This window comes from Seriola dumerili, unplaced genomic scaffold (genome assembly GCF_002260705.1).
Source record: "Seriola dumerili isolate Sdu_G_001 unplaced genomic scaffold, Sdu_1.0 BDQW01000807.1, whole genome shotgun sequence".
Taxonomy (NCBI): domain Eukaryota; kingdom Metazoa; phylum Chordata; class Actinopteri; order Carangiformes; family Carangidae; genus Seriola; species Seriola dumerili.
The window spans coordinates 80,448-108,318 of NW_019175062.1; the positions used below are offsets into that span (position 1 = coordinate 80,448).

General features: G+C 40.1%; 1 protein-coding gene across 1 annotated transcript; it reads right to left on the reverse strand.

Moving 5' to 3' along the window:
• Positions 1-444: 444 nt before the first annotated feature.
• Positions 445-27,871, reverse strand: LOC111237048 (serine-rich coiled-coil domain-containing protein 2-like). Its single transcript, XM_022766005.1, has 14 exons — positions 27,050-27,871; positions 26,551-27,007; positions 25,616-25,762; positions 25,329-25,505; positions 25,148-25,221; positions 24,261-24,434; positions 19,609-19,699; positions 18,579-18,663; positions 17,119-17,214; positions 16,542-16,656; positions 14,440-14,523; positions 14,196-14,282; positions 13,684-13,809; positions 445-879 (listed from the first exon to the last, which is right to left on the reverse strand). Exons 1-14 carry the CDS (start codon positions 27,869-27,871, stop codon positions 445-447), a joined length of 2,970 nt encoding a protein of 989 aa, XP_022621726.1.

Here is a 27,871-nt window from a genome sequence, read left to right on the forward strand (position 1 = left end):
ATTTTGGAGAGGTGAAGGAAGAGCAGCCAGGTTGGACTGGTTTCCACACTGTCGGCCGTTTCCAGTGTGAAGTCAGTCCGTCAGGCACCAGTATACATTTAGACAGTTAGACTGGTTCCTAACACACAGCGAGTGAACAGGCCTTTAGAGGAATAAAGAACAACCAGCTTCTGCACTTGTGTTTTAAGACTTACAAACCTTTATTGATCGACCACAGCGTTCATTAAATTAACAATAAATAAGTTAACTGTGTATATTTCAACCTCATGTACAGATTAAATCATGTGGTGATCTTTACAGCCACAGTGTTAATGTGAGAATTTAGAGGAACAGGAAGTTTGGAGGTTGAGTTTCGGATCAGTGAAATTGATCAAATGGACCAGAGTGACACGGCGGGAAACGTCACGTCGCTGCGTGTTAGGAAGCCGGGTCGAGACCGGCGGATCAGTGGCTCTTTGGTTTGGGGAGGCGAGAAGAGCTGGAGGAGCAGGCCAGTGCTTTTAGCTTAACCCCAGAAGAGCCGCTGCTCTCTGGGTCATGAGGCGTCGACGGCTGCTTGGGCGCCCTCGTCTTTGGAGGGAGGGCAGCGGCGGAGGTGCAGGCGGAGCTTGGGTCAGGTTTGGAGGTCTGAGACAGGAAGAGGTGGAGCTTGGAGGGCTGGGGGAGCTTCAGGGATCTGCTGCAGGCTCCTCTCTTCTCCTTTGTTGATTTTTTCCCATCATCCTGTCTTTCCTCGGTGGTGGAGTCAGTTGTGTCGGTGTCAGCGGGGATCTTAGAGCAGGGGTTGGCTGGAGGCGGAGCTCGCGTTGGCGGTGGCGGTGGGACTCGGTCCATCAGTGGTTCCTGGTCTTCCTGGGTGGAGGAGTGAAGTATCTGTAACTGAAAAACACAGAGAAACACCAACTGATCGTTAGTTAATTGAGATTATTCTGTCATAGGTGTAAAATCAGACACTGAATCAGGAACCAAGTGGAATCGCTGCAGAGAGGGTCTGAGGAACTGGACATTATTCTGATTTTATTTGTTTTCTTTTGTTATCACTGCTGTTATTTTGTTCACATTGTTTCCACTGTCAAATGTGGTTGGACTGAGTGTTGAGGTCATTAACAGAGCTGGGTGTCAAACTTTGATACTTTTATGGAAAAACTGAATTTGTTTGACACGAAAATGCCTCATCTTGTCATTTGATACCAAATTTAAGGAGTAAATGAGTAGATCTCATCAGCGTCAGTGAGCCAATCAGTATGCAGCATGCTTGGACCAAGATCTAATAATGCTGGTGATTGGCTGTTTATTTAAACAAACATGTTTGAGTCTGTAAAGAGACCGAGCTTCATAAATAAAATAAAGGAAAAATGCTGTTTTTGTTAAAATAGATTAGAACAGTAGAGAAAAGTCAGAATCTTTACATTCTGAAAGTATAGGTGACACTTCATTACTTAAAAGAATGAAAATTAAATTGATAATTAAATCTGATAATTACACCACCAGATCACGATGATTTCTCACTAACCTCCATGTTCTCATCACAAATCACAAGTATATCAGCTTCTTTCATTCTATATTCATTTGAGTCAATGAGGTCAGTTAATTATAAGCTGCAGATGAATTTGAAACCAGCTCCAAACGACCAAAATAAATGACGTCAGTGTATGAGGGCCACACTGAGGAAAGGAAAAATCATAACTTTCGAGAACAAAGTCGTATTTTGAGAATAAAGTCATTATATTATGAGAATAAAGTTGTAATTTTACACAAAAAAAGGTCATAATCTTGCACGAATAAAGTTGTAATTTTAGTTTAGGTGTTGTTTTAGAGGGTGAATATCAGAAGCTTTAAAATGTAGGAATGTAGAGCATTTATTATTATTCTATGTTTTACTCTTTCGAAATTTCACATTTTACATTTACACTCATAAAATTACAACTAAATTCTCATCATTTCAGATTTTTTTCCCCCTAATACTACACCATAATAAATAAAGAAAGACAAATCCAGACTTGTACGTAGATCAGGACTCATGGTGTCTGTATCTCTGCTGCTAGTTTCTGAAACACAAACAGATGCTGTGAGACAGAGTCTGATCCGCCTCTTGTTCTCAGCCTGTTTTAATATAATAAAGAGAGACAGACAGAGAAACAGAGACAGAAACTGAATCTCCTTTGTTTTATAATTTATCACATGTTGCACAAAAAAAAAAAAAAGAACCTCAGTGTCTGAGATTGAGAGAGGAAGAGGAAGAAAGAGTAATTCTCTCAGATGACTGGTCATTTTACACATCACCGCTTTGATCTGTGTGTGTGTGTGTGTGTGTGGCTGCTTTTGATCTATGTCGTTGACTTTGATGTGTGTGTGTCCTCCTGTCCCTCCTGTTACTTTTGTACGTGTGTGTTGAATGTGAACTATCTGAACATTATACTGTCTTTAAAAAAAAAGTCTGATGTTGATGCTGCTCTTCAACTTGAAACTGCTGGATGAACACAAACAGAACTGAGGCTGAAAATAAATCTGATGAAAACGCTTCAGCCTGACAACAATATTTTTCCTGTTTGTTTTCATCTCAGCATCTTTATTTATCTGGTTTTATTCACTTTTGTAACAGCTTCTACTGACATAGCTCTCCGCTCCGACTCCAAAGACATACACATACATATAAATAATACCTTTGCTTATATTGAACTTTCCTAATCAGAGTTACAAAGTGCTGCATGTCATTCCCCTGCTCTCTGTCCCTGCACGTTCTGTCAGTCTCTACTGTCCTGTCAAATAAAGGCAAAAAAAATGCCCAAGAAAAAAACAAAGAAAAAAAAAAAAAAGACCCCAGCGTGACTGGGGCGTGTCCTAGCAACATGTCAGTAATGTAACCAGGGATCTCACCATGCTAAGCATTAAACGTTATAAACAATAGTTAAAGAGCAGCTTATCTTAGATCTGAAAGATGTCCCGCGGTCACCACTGAAACTAAAAGGTGACAGAGTCTTTGCAGTGGCTGTTGATGGAACCAGCTGCCGTTAGAAATCAGATGAGCTCCCTCCATCTTTATTTTTAAATCTCCACTACAGACACATTTTTATTCACTGGCCTTTTAGTCCGTTTTCATAATCATAATTGAGTGTTTGTCATTGTTGTCTTCGTGTTCTTGTTAGTTTGGTTATATGTTTCTGTATAAAGGATATTTACTCTGTTTATTCCTCCACGCCACCGACAGTCAGAGCTGGAGCCATTTAGTTTTCAGGTTGGCCGTCCGTCACATTCTCATAGACATGATATCTCAGTAACACCTTGAAGAAACTTCTTTAGGTTTGTCACAAACATTCACTTGGACTGAAGGGTGAACTGATTAGATTTTGGTGGTCAAAGGTCAAAGTTCAAAGTCACTGTGAGTTATGGCCAAAAACATGTTTCGTGAGGTCACAAATTCATACACTAATTATGACACAATTGAACTCAAACATCCATAGGGATAAAATGAAGTGATGACATTTTATATCCAAATGGTCAAAGGTCAACTTCACTGTGACATCATAATGTTCTCCAAAAACACTGGACATTATTCAGTGCGGTAACTCAGGAAGGAGAGATTGTGACCATATTTCCTGTAACTTGGCTGGTTGGCGGAGGGATACAACTGCGAGGTGGTGATTCTAGTTACTTATGTTATACATTTATTTTAGTTACTTTTATTTATTTTAATATCCTTTGTGCAACACTTTGTCCAACTCCAGCTGAGTTTAACTGTGCTCTAGAAATATACGCGACTTGACTTAAAATCTATTCTAAACCTCAGAGGGAGGCATGGATTACTTTTGTATAATTTTAGACATATTGTCCTTAGACGAAGGAAGCAGGACTGTTTGTCAAATAAGTCGAAAATCCACCAGATTGTGAGCAGAGGAGGTCAGTTGGACCAAATAATCTAAATGAACCGAAAGATGAAGTGATTTTAAGATACTTCTGTGCTGTCCAGCTGTTGACAGTTGAGGAGCTGAGTTATATCTAAAGTCTCACCAGGTTTAGCACATATAGCTGTGTGCCAGCGCGCATATGCATGAAAATCAATACAGTGTGTTTGAGAAAATGTGGCTGAGTGGAAACATGTAAATAGGAAATAAAAGATGTAGGAACTAGGAACTTGATACGATCTCTAAAACCCAAAGTGTTGTGTTTGGCTGAGGTCTGGTGTGTACATTACTACATCATTATAAATCTCAGCATTCATATGTATATATATATATATATATATATATATATATATAGAATAACCCATAAATTAAGGAGAAATCATGAGTGAAGACTGTAAAGTAAGTGAGTTCCCTCAGGTGTAGACTTACAGCAGCAGCTCAAGGTGATAACAGCTGACTAGTTATTACTTCAAGTTTGCCAGGATCAATAAACTAAGATTGCAGCACATGATGGATGTCAGCGCTCAGTGTGTGTTACTCTAATTCTCAGTGTAAATCAGATTATCAGGGTGTAGATGAGAGCAGGCTGCAGGATTAAAGTGTGAAGAGCATGGAGGAGCTTAACACATCTGTATCAGTCACACTCAGTTACATCCAGCAGCTGTTCTTCTTCTTTGGTTGGGACAACTAATTACACCTGGGGACTATTTTCAATTTTGCTTTCTTTTCTTTGTCCCACAACAACGTCTCATATGGATGTGGTTACTGATATGAAAAAGCGAAAGGTAAGTGGACAGAGACACATCATCTTGTAAACATGTCTGTACAATTTTAAATTGTTAAAATTTTGTTATTTTAATTTTCAAAATCTCTTTCTGAAAATCTTCTGTTGATGTAAGAGAAATATGAAAGCTTTTGGTAACTAGCGCTGATGTACCTCAGGTTTGGTATCAATACAAAACAATACTTTTTTTGATTCTTTAATTTTAGGAATAAATATGGAAGTGCTGCGAGGCAAGTGAAAGTTATTTTTGTGTGTGTTTTTGTAATACTCATTTCGGCCACAAGACGCTGAAGTGCACCACCACCACAGTCTAAATACAAATATGCATTCATGTTCAAAACATTCACAGCCTCTTGTGGCTGAAATGAGTATTACAAAAACAAAACATTTTTCTTTTCCTTGCCCTCGAGGCTTCCATAATAAAAATAATAAAAAAAAATCTAAATAAAAGAATAAAATAAAATGCTTTTCTCATTCAACAAAAGCTTAAGTTATTGAGCTTGTCAGAATAAAATACAGTAAAATTTGCCAAATTTTGATTTAATTTAGAAACAGTCTGATCAAAGAATTAATAAACCAGACTGTGAATCAGGTATTCATTGCCAGCTTTCAGTACTTTCAGCAGTTATTGATACAGACACATGTTGAGTAGCGTCAAAAAGTGTTGTGGTTCGATAACCAGCCATATTCTATATTAGAAACCACTAACTCAATTTAGGCAGCTTTATGTCTTTGTGGTGCATTCGCTTTAGTCTTAGGAACAATGAAAAAAAAATTAAAATCTCATACAAATAGAGGAGATGCTCTGCGTTAGGGCTAAAACTAACAGTTATTTTCATAGTCAACAAAACATCAGAAAAGAATCACAAATGCCGCTCACAACTTTCTACAGCTCGAGACGACATCTTCAAATCTCTTATTTCATGCAACAGTCAAAAACCCCAAAGGCTGGGGCGTCGCGTCGCGTAGCGGGTTACACAGGCGCCCCATATATAGAGGCTACAGTCCTCGCTGCAGCTAGCCCCCGGTTCGACTCCCGCTTCAGACGGCCCTTTCCTGCGTGTCATTCCCCCTCTCCCTGCCTCCCCATTTCCTGTCTCTCTACTGTCCTGTCCATTAAAGCCCAAAAAAATAATTAAGAAAAAAACAATACCCCAAAAGCTGTTCAGTTTACAACCCTTTTAACACACAGGAAGCAAAAACCATCAAATATTCACCTTTTACACTTGAAAAATGACTTTACAATTAATTTTTTAATCAGTCAAACCTGTCGATTTGTTGTTGCTGCTTGACGTTGTATCAGATTTAGCAACTGCTCAGCTGCTGTGAAGCTTGACCAAACTCAGCATTCTCAGTCTACGTCTGAAACCAAACCTGAAAACTGTGAACAGCTTGTTCGAGTATCAGCTGCGCGACAGCGGTCGTAATCAGGGAAACAGACACGTTTGTCTTCAGGAAACTCGGACCCTCGTGCTCTTAAGTTCCACATGAACAAACTGAGGAGACTTATCAGTTCGGTTAGATCGGTCACGTACTCCAGTCTGTTCTTATTGATCCTGACAGTAATAATCACACACGTGGGTTCAGTGTGCTGCTGTTGTGTTGAGCTCAGTGGGAGTTAACGGCTGCTCACATTAACAGGAAAGACAAAAGGCAGCGCCGGTCAAAAGCCTATTTGAAACTTTTAAAGACAAAACAAAGAAGAGGCAATTTTTTCTTCTGCCTTTAATCAACTAGTTTCAACTTTCCACCTTTACAAAGTGACAGTGAGTCGAGGTTCCTACCAACCTGCACAAACAATAAACTCTCATCTGCAGTAGCCGTCATGTCTACTACCTGTCTGCAGCTTCAGCAAACTACAACCACCTGAACCCTCATATTGTTATGAGACGCACGGAAACAAAATGTCAGGAAAAGAAAAACAACCTCACCCTCAGCTGCAGATTTGACATTAGACGAAATTTGTTTAACAGGCACTTTTATCCACAGTGACTTACAGTTTTCCCTTTGAGGATCAATATTTTACTCCAGGAGGTGCGGGATCGAACCAGCAACTCTAACAGCCAAACCCAGTCTACCACCAAAATAAAAGCTTACTTCATTCATTATCTACATTTTTCTATATTTTTATTGTCAACAAATCGAATGAAAATACCAAAAATGCTTTTCCTAAAACAGCGGATCACTGTAGTTTACAGCAAATGTTACTGAAACAGGAGGAGATAGTGAATTTGTTGGGAGTATTTTCAGTGCTGGATGAATCCACATTTGGTGATGTAGTGAGTATTTGGTACAGTTGAGGGTTAGGGTTAGGGTTAGGGTGTGTGATGGATTGACTCAGAATAAACTACAGTGTGAGTGTTTATGGTGAGGAAGGAACATGCCACCCAGTCCTGGAAACAGTGGACCTCAGAGGAGTCAGATATATGAGGTTTACAATACTTAATAATCAGTCATCATTCATCAGTTTATTTTTGGTTTTCATGGGATTTGTTGACAGCAAGAAAAAGACAAAATATCATGAAAATATTTGGAGGTTCTCAGTAGAACGTAAAGCTGGAGTAAAACTCCGCTTATACGAGGGAAACATTCGCTGGTGAACACTGACACCTTGTGGCGGACAGTGGTACTGCAGCCTGTCTGTCTTCCTGTCTTTCTCCTTTAACAATGACTTAAAGTGTGTCTGTGTCCATCCTTCATAAATAATGCATGACGGGATGGACAGATTAAAGAGAGGGAAAGAAGGGCAGAGGGAGGAAGAGAGGAGGAAGATATGAAACAAGTGAGAGAGACAGTAAAGGAGAAGGAGTGGAAAGAAGGAAGAGTGGAAAAAGAGGAAAAAGAGATAAATAGGATGAGAGAGCTAGTAGAGAGAGAGAGATTAACAGAGAGAGAGAAAGGAGAAGAGATGGAGAGTGTCCTCGACCACATGCAGCTGTTTTCAAGGAGGATTCAGCTTCTGTTGGACGGAGGGAAACGATCCACTGCCAAATTCTTTCACTGTTCTGCTTCCCTGACAACGACTTATAGGACGTCCCCACAGTCGCACGCACGCACGCACGCACGCACGCACGCACGCTTTTTGGCACACAAAGTGCTGATCCACCCCCCACCCCCAACCCCCCTTCTTGCTGTCCTGTCACTGGCCCCTGGAGGCTCTTTAGATGAATAATATCCCCTCACGCCGCATCATCAATTAGCTCAATTATGAAAATGATAACAATAATGAATAAACATGAGGTCGTAGTTTTGAGCTGAGGGCAGAGAGCCGGAGGGAAAAGGACTCCTTTACTCTATGTTTAGCAATAGAATAATAATAAGGTATTTGAGTGTCTGTGAAAACCTTCCTCCTTTAAAGTGTTTGTTTTTTTCTTTTTATCATTATAAGTTTAATATTGAGCATCTGTAGATTCAGTCTGATCTGATTCTGACACAGCATGAATCTTTACAAAATTGAAGATAATAAATTTGACGCCATATTTTTCATGAGCTACTTTATTCAAGATTCAAATTTAAAATTTAATGCTGCGTTCATGTGCTCCTGGGATGTTTGGATTTCCTGAGTTGGGAACTCGTTCTTCTGACTTAGGTGTGTTCATGTGCTTTCAATTCAGAATGTGGAAACAATATGGATGCTGCAGAGAAGACATGCTGGTCAGAGTGTTGGAATAACATGTTGACACCGTTTCCAGTATTTGATTGATTGATTGTGTTACTTGTTGTCATGGTTAATGCTCATAAATAATATTTCTAACTACTCTAGGTCACACTTTGTGGATGGCAACTAATGATTACAGCCTATATAATATCTTATTATAAATTAAATATTAGTAAAAAAAAACAACAAAAAAAACAAAAGTAAGGAATATGTGAATTCACACAATTTAAATCAAAAGTTTAAGTTGTTGTTCTGACCTGAGGACGTGTTCACATGTATTTTCCTCGAAATTTCATTTTTTTGATTATTCCGACACCATATGAACACAGGGTAAAACACTCAGTCCACGCTGACTGAACAGTGGTGTTACAGAGTGGAGCGTCTTCCCTCATAAATGATCTTTGGCTGAGTTCAGACACATAAACAAGTTCAATTTTGTTCTGTCATCAACTTCCACCTGACTGTATATTTATTCATCTTGTGACCTGGGTAGCAGTTTTCAAACAAAGAATAATATGATAATAACAGAAGTGTTATATTATTGTATATACATGTATATTTACATACTGTAGCTGATCTGATCACTGCTGATGTTTAATGTCTCTAAAACAATCAAACAGATAAATATTCAGAGTAAACAATGTAATTATAATAAACAATAAAGAGTAAACAACATAATTAATAATAATAATAATAATAAACAATAAACATGGGGTGCAGATTAAATCTTTATGTTATGTTGTTGGCCACGCAGCTGCTGTCACGAGTTATATTACTTGTTGTGATCTGAGACTTATCGCAGGAAGAAACTGGAGAAAATCAACCTCAGTGTTGTTATGACATGTGACAGGCTCCATGTAAAATGGCCTTTAATCTCTTGTTAGCACATGATGCTAACACAAGAAACAGGTGTAGGGGTTTGTCTGCAGAGCAGCAGAGCAGGATTTAAGGTGCTGTTAAAGGTGCTTTCAGGTGAGGAAACACCTGACGCCAAGTTCATTGAGGTCAGTGTTTAACCAGTAATCATCAGCTATGTTTCGGACATGACACAAGGTTCCCGAGCAGAGATGCAGCAGCTTCTCTCCGTCATGTTGAGGAGTTGAAGGGCGTCGTGAGTGATCTCATCTCCAGTGGTTTGACTGCTTCAATTGACTGAACGAGCCGAAGTGAAGTGCACCTCATCTAATGCAAAATTTAAGAGCCATTTATAAGGATAATTTTAGCCTGCCGCTGCCTGCTAACGAGCCTCTGGACTTCACTGGGCTCATTTCAGTGTGAAGGAAAAGATGTGACCTGTCCTACAGGGAGCAATGAATCATGGGTAAAACAGTCCAGACAGCTGGTCTGGAGAATTTTACGTATGAATTCGTACCCACTCCTACTTTATTATTACAATGGTGCCATGTCAGTTTTGAATGTTTCAGGTCCTAATAATCGGATTTCTTCTTTTAATATTAAAACAATCTCTCCACAAGGTTCATTTAGTGGCGCCAACATGGGTGAGACGCCTTTAAAGTGTTCAGAAAAATGGAAGTTTCCAATAATATAAGAGCTGGGGAAACTCTAGACCAGTGAAGGTTGTGACTTATCAAATTTTCATTACATTTTCACCATTTTTCAATCTGCTTTTCTTTGCTCGTTTTCCTTCGACAGAAGCCCTGAGAGGCTTTGGCTATTATACTCATTTCAGCCAAAGGGGGCTCAAGTGCTTACTTGTGATGAAAATGCACTTCAGTCTCTTGTGGCTGAAATGAGTATTACAAAAGCAAACAAAAAACTAAATTTTTCTTACAGGGCTTCCAAACCTTAAGGATAGGGCTTAAGGCTTAAGGATAAGAAGGTGACAATGAACATGCCTGTTTCAAGTCGTCCCTCTACTGTTGACTCTCTTATAAAAAGCTACAAAAATTACCCAAAAGTAAGATTCAGCATTGATAATGATTGGAAAGGCCGGTACGACCTAACCAAAAGAAAAAGGGTTGGTGGTTTTCAAAACAGCCTCAGCTGAAACTACTGAAATTACACTGTTTTCTAAATCTTTGTGACTTAATGAACACATATATTCAAATAGTGTCTGAGCCTTTTTTTTTTTTTTTAACCATTATTTAAATACTGGAGAACTGACTGTAAACTGATCCTGGTTTTGATGTTTGAGTTACTGGATTCATTTATTTTTTTTTTTAATATTTGCAAAGAATCAAAGATAAAGTGAAATCCTAAAATACGCAGATGTGTTGAACTTATCACCATCTCTGCAGCTGTGGAACTGTGTGGAAATGTTCAGCCTCTTTTAGCTCCTAGTTTTGCGTTAGCTGGTTTTATCAAACAAGCTGTGGAGTTCCAGGTAACAACATACAAACCAGTAACATACAAACACACACACAGCTATGATGGTGATGGTTTTTCAGCTTAATGTGGAGCTGTTTTGCCCCCTAGAGGCCAGAAATCTACTGAAACACCTTTAAGGTTTTATATATTTGACCTACTCTAGGGGACAATAAATTTCCTTTATCTGATGCGCTGGAGAAAGGGAAGAATCAGGACAGGGAGGAAGACGAGGTGGAGGAGGAGGGGGAGCATGAGGAAGATAAAAAAAAAAGTTGCTACTGTACCATGCTGTGTCACTGAAGTAAAGCACTAGTTTTTCCACTCCTGGGCGAGGGCAGAGAGGAGAGGACACACAGAGGACAGAGGGAGGACAGTTACAGGAGAACATACAGCAGAAGAAAAAACAAAACAGATTTCTGTTCGGAGTGATGGAGTCGGAGGTACAGTTCAAGGATGTGAGATGAAGAGGAGAGAAAGGATGGGAGAATGTATGAGGAAGAATTCAGGAAAAGTTTGAAAAGAAGAGGTGAGTAAACACAGGACGGGCTGAGTCCAGATTATTGAGGTTAAAAAACTCTAAATGAAAAGTAAAACTAACTTGGAGTGAACAGACCTAAACTGATCAGCAGATTAAAGTCATGTTTAGTTATGTTGCCTCTGAAGTTGCTCAACTAATGTTCATCCCCATGAATAAGTTAAAATAACCTTCAGTGTCACACAGAAACTTTTAATATGGAGCTCTGATTCAGAGCAGTGGCGTCTCAGCTGAGGGTAATTCTGAGGATAATATTCAAGTCATTTCGTGTTAGCAGAGCAGACTCCGTTAATATACATCTCCTCTGACCTCTGACCCCTCACCTGTTGACTTCTGTTGAATTTAGTTTTTACAGCTTCTATGATGTAGTCAGTAACAGCAGCACAGTGAGGTTTTATTTCAGTGAACCTGGTATCATTTGACCATCAGCATCCTGTGTCAGTAGCGTTATACCACATTAATAACAGCTGGGTGGGTCTGCTGTCCAGCGTCACTTTCATTCAGAAAATGTGCCGTCAGGTGGAACAGTGAAAGAATCGGACCTGGGATTCTTATCAGCTGTGCTCTGATTGGCTGGAGTCTGAGGAACGATCCTATGCACCTGAGACTAAGACTGTGTACAAGAACTTCTTTTGAAACTATGAATCTATCACAGTGATCAAGTCAAAAGACTAAAATATTGTGTAGTCTCATTTTGGCAAAATGCAGATATAGTTTTTCAATAAAAAGAAACATTTGCAATAAGAGTGGAGCCACATTAAGTTGACTGAACCTAAATCAAATCAAAATACCAAACTTGCTGTTCACAGCTTTAAAACTGCAAAGATTCTACTTTTAGCTTTTAGCCAAGGGTCTCTGTCTTTTTGTCACAATTTAACTTGGACTGTAAAGCCCTCGTACATTTTATAAATAATTGCAAGAAACACAACTACATCCTCCTCTGCTGTAATTGTATTGATATAATCAGATTTTCACTCTGATTCTTTGCAGTATTTATTTGTTTCTTTCAATGTTCATCTGTTTTTTTCATTAATTGAAATAATTCTATTAATTAAAATAATTAATTGAAAATACATAGTTACATTATACATAACTAAAAAAAAATGAGTCCTACCAATCATCTACTAAATAAGGATGATTATGGAGTCTGGATGGTTGAATCCCTGAATCTCCTGTTGAGCTTTGATGATCATGATGAAGAGGAAGATGAGGGTATGATGAAGAGAAGAGTCAGCAGTATGGACAGAGGTTAAGGTGGAATTTTGGGTCTATGGAGTGAGGTGGTGGGTTGGGGGGGGTCACATGACTCACTTTTTCTAGCGAGGTGGGAGGGGATGCTGGGCCTCGGCCTCCCCCTGTAAGGCCTGGAGCGCTGATACTGCCAGGGTGGAGAGAGGAAAGGAACAGGAGGAAAAGCCTGAGGAGAGACAGAGGGAAAGAAAGACAGAGAGAGGAGGACAGGATGCTGATTCAGCAAAAAAAAAGATGAAGAGGAGAAGAGAGATGAAAAGAACAAGAGGGAGACGGACTTTGGATTCTAACGTTTGGCTTCATGAAGGAAAAGTCCTGCATAAGAGCAACATTTACAGCAACACAAACCTCCACAGGTCCCATCAACGGTAGTTAGAGGCAGCTGTTTGAATTGTCAGGACTACATTACCCAGAAGCCTGTCTGTTCAGGCTCAAACAACAGGAAGCAGGCAAATTTTATAACCATAGCAATTCTGACGACACACGCTGCTTTACAGGAAGAAGAAAGAGAAGACACAGAGAAGACATAAATAAATCATCTTGTATGTTCATTTTGTATTTTTTATAATTTTGTGATATTTCAACATTACTTTGGTGCAGGCTTTAAATAAGCCCAGTGGGCTTTTTGCCTCTCCCTGCACTGTATACTGTTTGTTTTCTTTGTTATTTTCTGTGTATTTTAAATTGTGCAAAGATAAATAAACTAAACAAAAACGAGGTGAATTAATTATATAAAACAGAAAACAAACAAACAAAAAAGTTACAAAAGAAAAAGAGAGAAAGCCAAAATTCCCAAGTGGGTTGAAGATTTGCACTGATCTGGCCTCTGGGGACAGAAAACAACACAAACCCTCCATCAGCTTCATCACTGAATCATACAGATTTAAGATTTCAGTCTCTGCTTTTCCATTTATTTTAGTTTTATTGTTTATAAAGTTTCAGGACTTTTGTTTTTGTTGATATTTTCTGCTTAATTCAGTCTTGTGAAACACTTTAGGCTGTATCTGCATGAACAGTGATATACAATTAAAAGTGTGAGTTGTGTTGTGCTGTTGTGTGATGTGTGTGTGTGTGTGTGTGTGTGTGTGTGTGTCTGTGTGTGTGTGTGTGTGATGTGTGATGTATGATGTGTGATGTGTGTGGGTGTGTGTGTGTGTGTGTGTGTGTGTGTGTGATGTGTGATGTATGATGTGTGATGTGTGTGTGTGTGTGTGTGTGTCCTCACAGCGTGCTCTCTCCAGGGCGTCTGCGAGGCCACGCTCTCGCTCTCTGCCACACTCGTCTGTGTGTGTCGATCCATCCTCCCTGTCATCTCCTGGCAATGACACCTGGCGGTCACCGTGGGAACAGTCTGCTCACACACAGACATACACGCACAATTAATTCATTAGTTAGCTTTCAGTCAGTAGCTGAATTCTGCTCCTTTCAAACTAAACTGTCACAATTTCAAACATCGAACCAGCAGATTATTATTATTAGTTATAAATACAGTTGTTTATTCATAATATGAATATCATGCACATTGATCTGTAATGTCACAACCTAAGAAACATAAATATATTAAAGGAAAAATCTACTACAGTATAAAGATTATGACAAAATCGCAGAGGGTTCATTTAGAAGTTTATGTTGTCATGCTATATACAGTCACATGACCTACACCCACATGTTACCATGGTGAGGTTAGCATGTTCAGATACACAGTTAGAATGTAAACAGAGAAACATGGACACAGACCAGTTGCAGTGTGAGTTGCGCAATGGTTCGGTCTCTGCTCCTCAGCTCCTCCCTGAGCTGCTGCACCTCCTGCAGCAGAGCCTGCACCTACACACACACGCACACACACGCACACACACACACACACACACACACACACACACATTAGGGCTGTGGAAGTGCAGGTCAACACAGTTTGATGTTTTTTCATACAGACTGAATACGGCTGCTGCGGCTGTGTAAATGAAGGTAGAAACATACTGACCTGTGTGTTGGAGCTGTGGGACGAGTCGTTGGTCTCAGGACTCAGAGTGTCTGTGGTCAGAGTGTCATCATCCACATCTTCCTCCTGAACAACACACACACACACACACACACACACACACATCATCTTAAAGTGTCTGAAAGCAAACCAAATTTCAAGTCAATGAAAAGATAATTAATGATGCAAATAAAGCAGTTTTCTATGAGACATGACTGTGCAAGTTGAAATTGTTTAAAACTTTAAACTTTAAAAAAACAAGAAGCAAAGGAGAGACGTGAAGAAAATAACACACAGTCAGTGCAGACTTTACTAATGTCTGTAGAGTTGTTAGATCGACTATGAACTCACCTCTGCACACAAAACAGGCCCAGATATAAATACAGAAAGAAGCCAAACTCTAACAGATCATTGTGAAGTAGGGGGGCATAAGAAACTATAAAACTCTCACATCATAGAAACTATAACTCTTTCACACTGTTGCAACATTTGATCTATTTTAGTTGAGAGCTGTTTGAGTCACATTGATAAAACTACAGTGAGCAGCTGTTTGAGGAAACTACTGAGCCTGTTTAAAACTGAAACTATATATGTGTGAGGTGTTTTTAAAGATTTACGTTGACTCAGAGCTGAGCGCCACAGACAGAGGAGGGAAGTGGACTAACACACTGTTGGTTTTGGTGTTTTTAGGGAATTTTTAACAGTAACAAAAATAGTGTGATGCCAGAACAGCCACTAAGTTTTAATCTACCTCTGCAATCTTTGGCAGGTTTGATTAAATCTCTTAAAAGTGTTATGTGTAAGATCTGGCCAGAATTTTAGTTTAAAATGTTCAAAAAATGAACTAACACTATCAACAGTATGTGAAGGAGCCACAGTGATGATGTCATGACCAAGGCCTTCATCTATTGTATTTCAGAGATATCTATTGAAATGAGCATGCTAACCAACTAGCTGCGTCCCGCACCCTGTTGTAATACCACTTTATGACACTAGATGCTGTGTGAGTCAGTGCAGTGTGTAGTCTGCCTTCAGTCCAACAAAGAAGAACCGCTTCCTCCAGAGCTTGAAGCAGAGACAGTAACAGAAAACCGAGATGCTTCTGTCCCGTTTCATGCCAGTTGCCTTGGCTTGAGGGAGACCAGAACTGTGTCCCATTTCGTACCATTATCTCCATTCCAAAGGGCCGCTCCGACAAGAAACCACGTTCAACGGCAAAGAAAAGAAGCAAAACACGGGTGAATCCTGGTGTGTTTTTCCACCGCCGTAGAGCGCTCCAGGCGGGTAAAGAGACGCTGTTTGATGCCGAGCTCGCAACTTTTCTTTTAGACTGGTGAGTAACATCTTATGTTGGTCTTTATCAAAAAGTATCTTTAGTGCAACTAATGACAAAGCGTACTGACAAACACTTTAAGTGGCATTAAAATGTATAATGTTTACGTTTTAGCGATTTAGTAGAATTTAGCCTGTTCCTGCGGCTGTTGTCCAGCTAGATGCAGATATTGATTTTACTGTGATCTTTTGTCAACCCTTTTGTACATAGTTTTTTTCATTCTTTTATTTTTTGAATATGTGTCTCTATGAATATTTATATTTTTGACTTGCAGTATTTTACCTATTTATTGTTATTTTCTGTTAATATATTTATTGGATACTGCACCAAACACCAAACCAAATATCTTATCTTAGGCAATAAACCTTATTTTCTGACTCTGCCTTTGTGATGATGTCATCATCCCTTCCTCATGCTGCTGTAGCCTGACACCCATGTGTCATGCAGTATCCCCTTGCCTTCATATTTTTATAGGTAAATAAAAACATACTGTTTGTATTACAAGTACTCATAATTTGTTTCAGTGCTATCAACAATAAATGCACATATAAATAATAAATTATAAGGAACATGAGGATAACAACATGATTAACTGGACAGGGGCGAAGAGGTGAAATGCTGCCCCCTATGGAATTGGAGAAAGTTGCACGATCTTACACATTACACCTTTAAATAAACAACAACAACATTAAAAACAAAGGAGCAACATGTCTTTGAATTCTGATTTTCACAGTAAAATGCAGTTTTGGTGCTCATCTTCCTGCCCTCTCACCTGCAGCAGTAACTTCTGCAGGTACTCCAGCTGTGATCGCACCGCAGAGCAGTCCTCAGCCAGTTCCTCCACATCCAGACCCAAACCAGGACTACCAGGAGACAGGCCAGGAGACCTGAAAGGAAAAAGGGATGGATAGAAGATGTTAACAATTATAACTCATCAACATCCAGTAAGTGCTCCTCAGCCTGTTGTGTTCAGGAACAAGCCTAAAATACTGTAAATCTAAATGGCTTTTGGCGCTGATTCCAAAATTTTTGTGTAAAAAAAAAAAAAAACTTATATAAAAATGTGGTTCAGCGTTTATAAAGCTCACATATTTCTGCATAAGCTTTTAATATTCCACTGAATAAACTCAGTACGAGAAAATTATCAAGCTACACAAGAGGCTGGCAACTCAAAATAATATTAAACAAAGGCTGACTGTCAATGAACTACCAGGGATTAGAAATTAATATTATTTCACTCTGCGACAGGGATGATCACACATGCAAAATAACTTCAAGTACTAATCTAGTAACCTGTGGGCTCTGGTTTTAGTGCACAGTGATACTGATACTGTTTTGTGCTGAATCACCTTGAAGGACAAAGGTCCAGAATCAGGTCACTGTCCCTGATCGTGTCTGTCCTCTTATTCCCAGGATCCTCAGTTAGCTTGTAACACTGGAAGTCACTGAGGGGACGATAGAAAAGCTTGTAAACATGATGCACAGTGATCATGTTCAAAATCAGCTACCAGAGTGATATAAATTCAGCCATTTCTTTTATTCCTCTCTCTCCCTGTCCTGCTGCAACAATACTGCTTCATGACCCAGAATTGTCTGGAAAGTCCTGCCATTAGTGGTGTGTATCTGTCCCTCCCAGACCAGTCAGTATATATGTTAATTAAAGTGTATCAATATATTTCAATTTTATTTCAAAAATATGAGTCTGCTGCCACATTAACAGCAGCAAACATAGGCAGTGATTTTATTAACTGCCTCAGGTGACTTGAGGCTTCTTAAATTAGCAGCATTTTATGATAGCCCTGAACATTTTGTAAACTGCTAATGCTAATGCTCGTGTCTGACATTTCTATGAGCATGGGACGTTTGACTGGGAACACACCAATATAAACGGTTCTTTATAGCCTTTGTAATTTTGGACAAATTTCATGTGAAATTTGGTTCGGATGCTAAAGGTGCTCGTCAGCTTAGAACAAAAAATGGTTGTCTCTCTTGGATTGCACATGCAGTGCAGTTGGTTTACAGTTGACCATGCACCGCAATTACTGTTCTTCAGAGTTTGTTTTAGTGAGTCACAGAATCATTAAAACTGTAAAAATGCAGCAAAACTGTTCCCACTAAAATCTCATACTCATATTTCATATAGAACTATTTAGCTCAAAGCGCCAACTTTCCCTATTTTTCTCTCCTCCAAGGAGCAGACATTATCACCTCCTCCTGATCATTTGACCCCAAAAAAATCTGCAGATTTACACCAAATCTGCTCCACACACTGAGTTCAGTAGCCCTGTGAACTGCCCTCTGGACCCATTCAACTGACTTGTTAATTGGACAAATATGGCAGCACATATTCCATGTCTATATGTGTATATATATTTTTCTCTCTATAAAGAGAAAGAAACCTATTGATTTGGTGCATCCACGACCATCTCCAACTTCTCAACTTTGAAACGACCCTTTCTGACCCTGAGCCCTCAGTGGGTGAATAAGCGGTATTTGCTGATGACATTCATGCAACTAACAAAAAGAAAACTGTTGATCTTGGCAGACCCATTGACCTTTCCTTTTGCCACCATCAGTTGAACTATTGGCAGCACTACAACAGTATAATTAGGAAGATGCCAGAAAACTAGCAAAAGTCTCCTAAGTGTCTTCTGGCAAAGTAAGTAAGATAATCTGAATATTTCTATATATATTTCAAATACAAACTTACTTATAATATTTTTGAGCAGAAGTTTCTTCCCCAACAAGACTGAAAATAACTACAACTCTGCAGTTTGATTCAGAACAAGCAAAAAGCACCTTCCCTCACCTTTCATTGTCATTGTGGACATCCTGCGTCCCCCAGCAGAGCTGTCTCATCCTCCACTGAGCCATGTGGGACATCCCATCTCCATCTGCAGAGTTCAGATCAGCAGCATGGTCAAACAGGGTTTTTTTTTTTGTTTGTTTGTTTTTTTTTTATACAAAAGAAAACATTTATCTGGAGTACCAAAAAGCTAAAAAGGAAAAAAAACCATAAGCACTATATAATGTCCTCTGTGCAGAGAACAGAAATGTTGTTTTCTTGCAGGTGTACAGTGAGTACACCTCTACTGTTAGCTAGCTGTTCACGTTTACCAACCTAAACAAAGCTGGTTTAGCTCCTAGACTGGACTGTTAGCTTAACTGAACTGTTTAAGCTGCTACTCTAAAAGAAATGTTTGCTAAACTGAACCAAAACAATTTTAGTTCCTATAGTGATTGCTAGTTGGACTGTTAGCTTTTCAGCAGCTAAACAGAAGCATTAGCTAAGCTGAACCAAAATGTTTAAGCTCCTTAATTGAAACCTTATTAAAAAAAAACAAAAACAAACTGAATTGTGAACTAACCTGAATCGCACAGCTTTAGCTCCTTATCTGGCCAGTTTGCTAAACTAAACTTAAATAACTAAGTTCCTATAGGCCCTACTGACTGTTAGCTAGCTTGAACTAAACTGTTTTAGCTCCTAAATTGGCTGTTTAGCTAAACTAATCTTAAATATCTTAGTGCCTATACTGACTGTTAGCTTGAACTTAACCGTTTTAGCTCCGATATGGGAGTGTTAATTCAACTGAACAAAATCATTTCAATCATTTCATAAGCTAAACATCCAGAGAGGAGTCGTTTCAGAAGTTCCTGCTGTGAAAATCCAGTTCATTTTCTCAAAACCAAAGTTAGGTAACTGCTAATCATGCTGTATATGAGCCAGATTCAGGCCGTTGAAAGGGGATTATACTGTAGTGTGTGGTGCTAACAACAAACTAAAAACCTTGCTGGGACCCATAATTTTACTTTATGTGAGGCTGTGACATCTAACATACCGCTGTGCAGCGAGGCGTCTTCTGCAAAGTCTACATCCAGCATTAGATCATCATCCTCCAGATCACAGGAGTCCAGGTTGTTCAAGATGTCCTGAAAGAGATACAAAGACACAGATACATGGTCGTTTATCTGCTGCATTGTATATTTCCCAACTTTGCTATGTTTATATGTAGCCTACAGGTAAAAAAAAAATAAAAAAAATGATGACTTTTCATTTTGATTCAGACCTTTTTTTATCAACTGAATATTAATTAAAAAATAAATTGTCAGCACCAACACTGCTGAGACTGAAACATCTTGTTTAGCTTTAGTTTGTAAGTTGGCCTACTCACCATATGCAGGATATTATAATGATCATTTGAACAACACTGCAAAATGACAAATATACAGTAGAATTTTTCTACTGAATAATGAGCATTTTCACTTTTTGTTGTCAGGAAAAATAAGAAATATTTTAGCAGCTCAACACAACTGTTCCCTGTACTTGAACCACATATTTTAGCTGCTCAACTGAACAACACTGTGAGACAGACATACTGTACATGCACAGCTCTGTTCGACCTCGCACAAACTAACACCCTTGAACAAACACACAGACACAAAGGAATAAAAATGAAAACCCAAATTATTTCTTTTTCTTTTCTGTAAAAAACAAAACCCAAAACAACTATGATAGAGTGAACTTCAACTAGATGCTGACAAAAGACTAAAAGACCTTCCCATTATTGTGAGGAAGTCAATGGTAGTCTGAGGTTTTGTAGGTTTGTGCTATGAAGCAGAGGCTGAGGATTCAATTATGATGGATTTTGAAGCAAGATATACAAAAACTACCACTTATTTGTTTTTGGAGACTGTGGCTAAAATGATTTTATTCTAATATTGGCTGAAATGTTTTTTTTCTTTTACTTTGCAAACGGTAAACTTAAACTTTCTTTAACTTATTTCCATTTAGTAACAGATGTCAGAAAGACAGAAACCATATATTTTAAAATTCACATCTTCAGTAGGAACCAATGGGCCACAGATAGAGGAGGGAAGTGTTGAGAGACGGACCGACACACTGTTGGTCCGGATCTGATCATGGGATTTGGAATAGAACTGTAGGTTGTATCTGGAACACAATTCAAAATAATTGAGCTCATTATTGAAAACAAACTTTAGCTTGACAGAGAGTTTGTTTAGTGCAAACGAAGATGAGGGAGAGATGAAGAGTTTGTCTCCATACACACACACAAAAACACACAAGTGTGTTTCGATGTTTTCTGCCTGTGGAAGCTTAGTCACAGCACAGTGACCTGAGAGGAAACCAAACGTTCACCCTGAGTAACTGCTGCACACACACACACACACACACACACACACACACACACACACACACACACACACACACACACACACACACACACCCCTGCAGAAACTCCTGCCTGTCCCCGGTGGCTGGGAGCAGCCATCCACATCAACACATTACCTCCTAATCTCCTCTTTCTGCTCTCTCCTCCTCTCCTATCTCTCTCTTCCTCCTTTATTTCTCATCCTTTCCTTCTTCTGTCCTCGTCTCCCTTTCTCCTACTTTCCTCCTCTCCTCTTATCTTCTCTCCTTCTTTTCCTCTACTTTCCTCTCACCCTACTTTTTCTCCCTTTTCCCTTTCTTTGCTTTCCTCCTGTTAATTAATGCCTTTTTCTCTTCCCCTTCTGTCCTTCCTCCCTATTCTCCATCTCATCTTTCTCCCAACCTTCAGTCTTTTTCTTACTTCTCTTTTCTTGTTTTCCCCTCACCTCCTCTCCACCAAACTTTGATTCTGCTTTTCTCTTCCAAACCTCTCTTCTGGTCCTCCTCTCTCTTTTCCCTGCCCTTTCTTTTTCGCCTTAACCTCTTCATCCTCCATTCTCATGTCCTAGCAATGTGAATCTGGGAAGTCCGGCACCTGATTTTGACATTTATTCGTTTTAGCCACGATCACGTTCCGTCAGTAACTTGACAACAGAACATTGAACTCATCTGTTGTTGGTTTGTGTGTTTGAATTCAGCCAAAGCTGTTTTTTTTTTTTAAAGGAAGAAGCTCCACTCTGTGACACCACTGTACAGTCAGTCAAAAACTCCAGAGTGAGACCTCTTCTCTCTTGTGGATCATGTCACGTCAGTTTCAGGAGTCACCTTATCCAGCTAAACTTGCAACACTGATTTAAGCTAATAAACATTAATATTTATGAACCTGGACCTCTCAGATTCAGTAGCTGTTATGTCAAGATGTCAGATAAATATTTAATCAACATTGAAGTACTTATACTTTAAGTGTAGGATCAGACTCAGTATTGGCAGATATCTGATATTAAAGGACTCAGACTGGGATCAGGGTCAGATATTTCATCATAATATTCATTTGCAAAGCTTCTGATTTTTGAAATGAAAAAATGTTATTTATGAATGTTTTTCATGAGTTTTCATCAACACGTATCCTACTTCCTCTTTGTCTGCTAATTCATCAATCAATGTTTTAGTCATGTATGGAAGCCACACAAACACACACACACACACACACACATAAACAAGCCTTCCACTGATTTCAGGCTGTTTGACCCGAGAACCAACTGTTTATTTTGTGAGAGTGTGTTGTTTGCAGTTTCAGCCCTAAGGGCACATGAACGCACACACACACACACACACACACACACACACACACACACAGACCTGTCCTTAGAGCAACACTGACCCCTGCTGGTCATTTTTTGTTGCACCCAACAAACTCAGAAGCCTCAGAATCTCAGGGTCGACAAACTCAAAAGACGATCAGGTGTCATGAATATTTAGACTCCAGACATCAGCTCAGAACTCGTTAATGTCTTCAGATCATTAAGGCCCTGAGCCTCATTAGGGTCAATCACTCTTGAAGACCCACAGCTCATTAACACAGAGGGCACATAAAGACAGGGAGCTCATTAACGACCGCTCAGCATTATTCAGGAGGTGTATTAACAGTACTGAAGAGGAGACAGGAGGAGTGCTTGTAGCGGTGGTTTGTGCAGATGCAACTGAACCACTATCCGCTGAAGACAATTAAAGCTCTGACTGATAACTGATTAGTGAGATGTTGATTAAATAAACTTAAAAACCTGCACTGATTTATCAGCTCTCTGTATGTGTATCGACTGGATCTACTTGTTTAGACTTTGTTTTAGTTTAATTTGTAGTATGTTATTTATTTTATACTTATTTAATAATAATATTGTAATAATATTTTCGACATCTGCTCTTGAAACGTGCTTAGGAAATACACTTACTTTAAAAATAACTGTAATAGTCTGATATTATTTTGACTGCTAAAATGTTGGGGTTTGTGAAATTTGAATTCTTGCATGTTCTTGTTTCTTGTATCACCAGCAACACAAAAACGTATTGTTTATAAAATACAACAATGTCATGTCTTGATTTGTCATCTGTATTTTTAGTTTAATTACTGAAAGTCATGTGATAAAAGAGTAAAAACCCTCGAGCTGGGTCACCTTCATTCAGCACATTGAGCCAATTAAAGGCTGACGTGTTTACAGTGGCAGCTGTAATTCACAGCACAGACACCAGATGGAGCCAGAGGATTTCATTCAGACCTCAACAGTCCTAATGAAGCCAGATTTGAACACGTAGAAGCTGATGATTTAAAGATGAAAAACCTCCGAGACCAGGAGCCGGTCTGATCTCTGATTTAAAAGAAAGTGAGGACTTTAACACCTTTTGGTTATTTCTGCTTTTTGTACTTACATGATATGACAGGGATCAGAACATGGATTCAGTTAGGACTGGAAGTGTCGAGAATGAGCTTTGATTCAGCAGAACTAGGCTCAGAACTGACTTGATTTCCTCTGCTGTGGTGATAAAGTCTTTTAAATTCAAGTGTTGGACAATCAGATGGTTGTAGAAGCAGCAGCTGTGATAGTTACAGATCTGTGCAGAGCTGGAGGAGGTCTGAGGTCTGAGCTCCTCTCAGAGTCCTCAAGTTCAGACTAGTTCCAGAAATGTGCAACGATTGCCAACTGTGACCGGCAGCAACGCTCTGACATTTCACTTCATCAGCGACGGCCTGTTTCTGCCCGTTCCACGCTCAGCTCGTTCTTTTCGCTCGGCTCACTGGCGGCCACTTGCCAACCACGAGACAGCCCTGACCCGGTTTTTGGTCTGTGGTTTCTGAGGCCAAAAAAACGGCCTCATATAGAGGAGAGAGGCAGGACGGAGCTGACGCTGCTGGAATATTAAATACTCACTTTGTCTCTTTTCTGTTCAGTGTGTTTCACCAAGAAAAACCAAGGAAAGTTCTTAATAACAACCGATCTCAGCAGAACTACTTTCAGGTTCTTTGCTCCTTTTAAATGGAATTAACTGCAAACTCTAAAAGCTTTATTATCTGAAGTTTTTATGAATTTTGTCTTTGTTTTTACTGGTTCTTTGTGTATCTGTGCTTTGTGTGCTGGTCGTTTGATTATGAAGGTTTCTTGTTGCAGACCTGATTAAATAAACTTTATACATAATATTATATCAATCAAACAATCATTTCAAATTTAATAAAATGAAAAAATCTCAGTTTTTTGTATGCTGTTACCACTTAGTTAAATCACATTAAATCACTGCACCAAATTCTCATGTCTCAGACTCGGGCCTTACGATGCTGTTGAGGTCCGAGTCGAAGCTCCCGATGTGGTGGGTGGTGTTGCCGTTGGTGGTGATGGAAGCGGTCGTGACGGCACCCCCCAGTGGCTCCAGACCCTCCTCGTCCCACATGTAGGTTCCCCCAGACCCACAGCTGTCGGAGGGGGACAGATCCAGGGACGACCCACCCTGCAGAGGCAAAAGCCAGAGAACATTAGAGTCAGAGAGGAGTTTATAGTAGTGAATACTCACTGCAGCTGAAAGTGTTGTTGTGTTTAAACATGAACTTAAGTGCTTCATCTTTTTTAAATGTTTTCACTCCTTAAAATCTGTTTTATTTCTTATTGTCTTCTTTTTGATGCATTTCGCCGTGTTTTATTGGTTTTTATCATTTTATTATTTATCAGTCATCTATAGAAAATGCATTTATCTGTGCAAATAAAGTTTGACTGACAACGAGACACTTTGAAAGCTAACAACAAACAAAGGAAAATATGAGTCTGTCAGAAGTGGAGGAAATAAAAATGGCAGGATGTTAGAAGCTGTCAGAAGCTTTCACCCTGTTAAAAATGGGACTGATTTGTCACTATGTTCTAAGTATCTCTGGGTGAGGTCAGAGAAACCAACGGTAACTGCTGCACCTTTAAACTGTGAGTCAAGTATCATGACACATGACACATCATTTGCATCTGTGATATTACATAATTTTAATGACATAATTGCATCGTAACAAATTAGCAAGCGAAATTTATGTGGCACTAATCTATGTTAGAATGAAACAGTGAAGAATGGAAATCTAATTAGCTTCACAGTGAACAGATTACAGATGGTGATAGCTGTAAGCGCGCAGATACAGAGGTTTTCTGTCAATCTGTTTATTGATTGATCGATTGTTACGGTACCTGGTCATGATAATCTGGCTGACTGGACTGTCTCCGGCGTGAGAGCTGGGTCAGACGATGTTCCCCTCGATCGCCTGGAGAGAAACAGACGTCTTTAAAAACTTGTTCATTGAATATTTATACATATATATATATATATATATATATACACACACACATATATATAAAAAAAAAAACTCACCACTTAGTCTCATGCCGGTCCAGTCCATACCATCGTCCAGGAAACACAGTCCTGTTGCCTTGGTGACACCGTTGATGGCCACCTTGTCATCATCAAACCTGGCACATGATTGGTCGAGCCCTGAGTCGTCTTCATCATTTTTGGAGGAGAGCAGCATAATGCCGACTCCTCCGCTTCCTACAAACACAAGGTGTCAGTGGTTTCCAGTGATCACATACAGGAGTGATTGATTATAAATTAGAGTGGACAACAGTGAAGTATCTGTCTGTCTTTCTATTCGTTTTTACCGAGGTTGTCAAAGTCGTCCATATACTCTTGACTGGTGTCGTTCCTATCCAGAGAGGAGGTTGAAGACAGTGACATGTCCTCCAGTGTCTCCCCCACAATCGACACCTCTGCCCGGGATATTGGCTCTGGAGCCTCTGGGGTGCTCTCTGATAGTGGGGGGGGGGCATATATGAAATAAGAGATATGATGGGAATTGAGTGACACATTATCAATGTGATTTGATGGGATACAAGAAGAAGAGAAGATGAGAAGAGATAAAAAAAAAAAAAAAAGACGACACATGATCTTTCAGTTGATGACACTGGAGAGATAAAATATAACTAACTATAGAACTGATGAGAATGATGATGGAAGGAAAGAGGAGGGTGAGATAAGATGAGATAAACTGTGATGAAAGATTTGAAATATGATATAAAGGATGACATAAGTAATAATACATTAGGGATAAAATATGACAATGCAGATTTTATGAATTATAAGAAGTGACAGAAGTAAAGGGACGAGATAGGATGAGATTAAATGCAATGAGAGATTAGAGATTTAAAATGAGGTTTCAAATGAAAAAGGAGATATATGAGATATGTGAGATTTTATGAGGTTTAAAATAACTACACAGAGGAAGTTAAGGGAAGAGAGGTTGAAATTAAATGTGGGAAATGATTTTATCAGTTATTTGAGATGAAAAAGAAAATGAAACATGACATGAGATATGAGGGATAAAACATGACAATGGGGAGATTTTATGATATAAGATGAGATAGAGGAACTGAGAAGAAAGAGATGGGATGAGATTAGTTGAGAGGAGAAATTCATAATGATTTGGATGGTTGAAGGTATGAAACTGAAAATCTGTTCAGATGAAACATCATTAAAAACAAAAACAGTGAGATCATTGGTTTTAACTTCAGACAGGACTTTGATGATAATCTCGTACCTGGGCTGTTTTCTGTCGTAGAAGGAATCTCTAGTGAGTTCCTCCGCCCTCTCAGTGCCTGCTTCACTTCCTGGTCACCTCTGGACACATTGTCTGTGGTCACCCGGAGGGGGCGGGACTGCTTCATGAGTGACGGGCGTGACAGCTTATAGCTGATGCCACTGGGCTTGGAGGCGGGGCCAAGGCTGGGCAGGAGGGGTTTCTTTAAGGCAGAGGGGGGTAGGAGGGAAGGGATGCTGAACCCTGACCTACCAGAAGCAACAGCACTTTGAACTTTGACTCCTCCACGTCTGCCCTCCAGAGTCTGGCTGGGAACAGGTGATTTTGCTGAGCTGCCTCTGGGTGGAGCCTGAGCGGAGGAAGCTGTTAGCTCTTTGAGGCCTCGCTCAGCGGCCCTGTTGATGGAGTAGGAGCGGGTGGCGGTGGGGGAGCGGGCAAGGGAGGAGGTGGAGGTGGAGGTGGAGGTAAGGGCAGGGGAGGGGGAGGGCTGCTGTCGGACCTGGGTGAGGCTACGTGACCGAAACCGGTCGCTTTCGGTGAGCTGGACGGATGCAGTGGATCCAAGGTTGTCACTAGACTGTGAGCGGCTGGCTGGCGGTTTCTTTTGGAGGGGGGAACCAGATCGAGACCCAGGACCAGAACCTGGCCTAGAACCGCCAGGACGAGCAAAACCCTGAGGCTGTCTTAGAGACCCACTGGTTCCACTCCGGGGTTTAGATCCAGGAAGACCGTTCAGGGTCTGCTTTGTGCCGTTGGTCGGCCTGGACACAGTCTGGCTCGGTTTGGAACCCACAGATCCACTTTTACAAACAGGAAGTGTTCTGGGGCTGGGCTGTGGCGAGGTCAATGATGATGATGTCCCAGGCAGGCCAAGACCACGCCCTTTTCCTGCAGAGGATGTGGTCATTTTTTTGGGGTCACCCTGCAACACCACTGGTGATCCGTGTTGCCTTTGGGAACAATACTGATGGATGTTGTTACTGGGGTGATTCTGTCCAACATTCCCGCCTTTTCCTCTTCTCCACTCCTTCTCTGCATCAGCCCCTCCCTCCTCCATCGCCCCATTTTCTTTCCTCCATTTCATGGAGGTCGGCACTCTGATGGACCCATTCTGCTTAACAGAGGAGGGGGGCGCAGTCAGACCGCTGTTGACCCCTGCCGGGCCGGGGTGATGGTAGAAGCCATTGGTGAGGCGGGTGCTGGTTGCAGTGGCGCCGGTGAAGGTGGCGGCATTGGCGGTAGCAGTCGGACCTGTCTGAGCGGCGTTGGAGAGTGTGGCAGGTTTGGGACGCAAGCCGAACTTGGGAAGTCTAGAAACCAT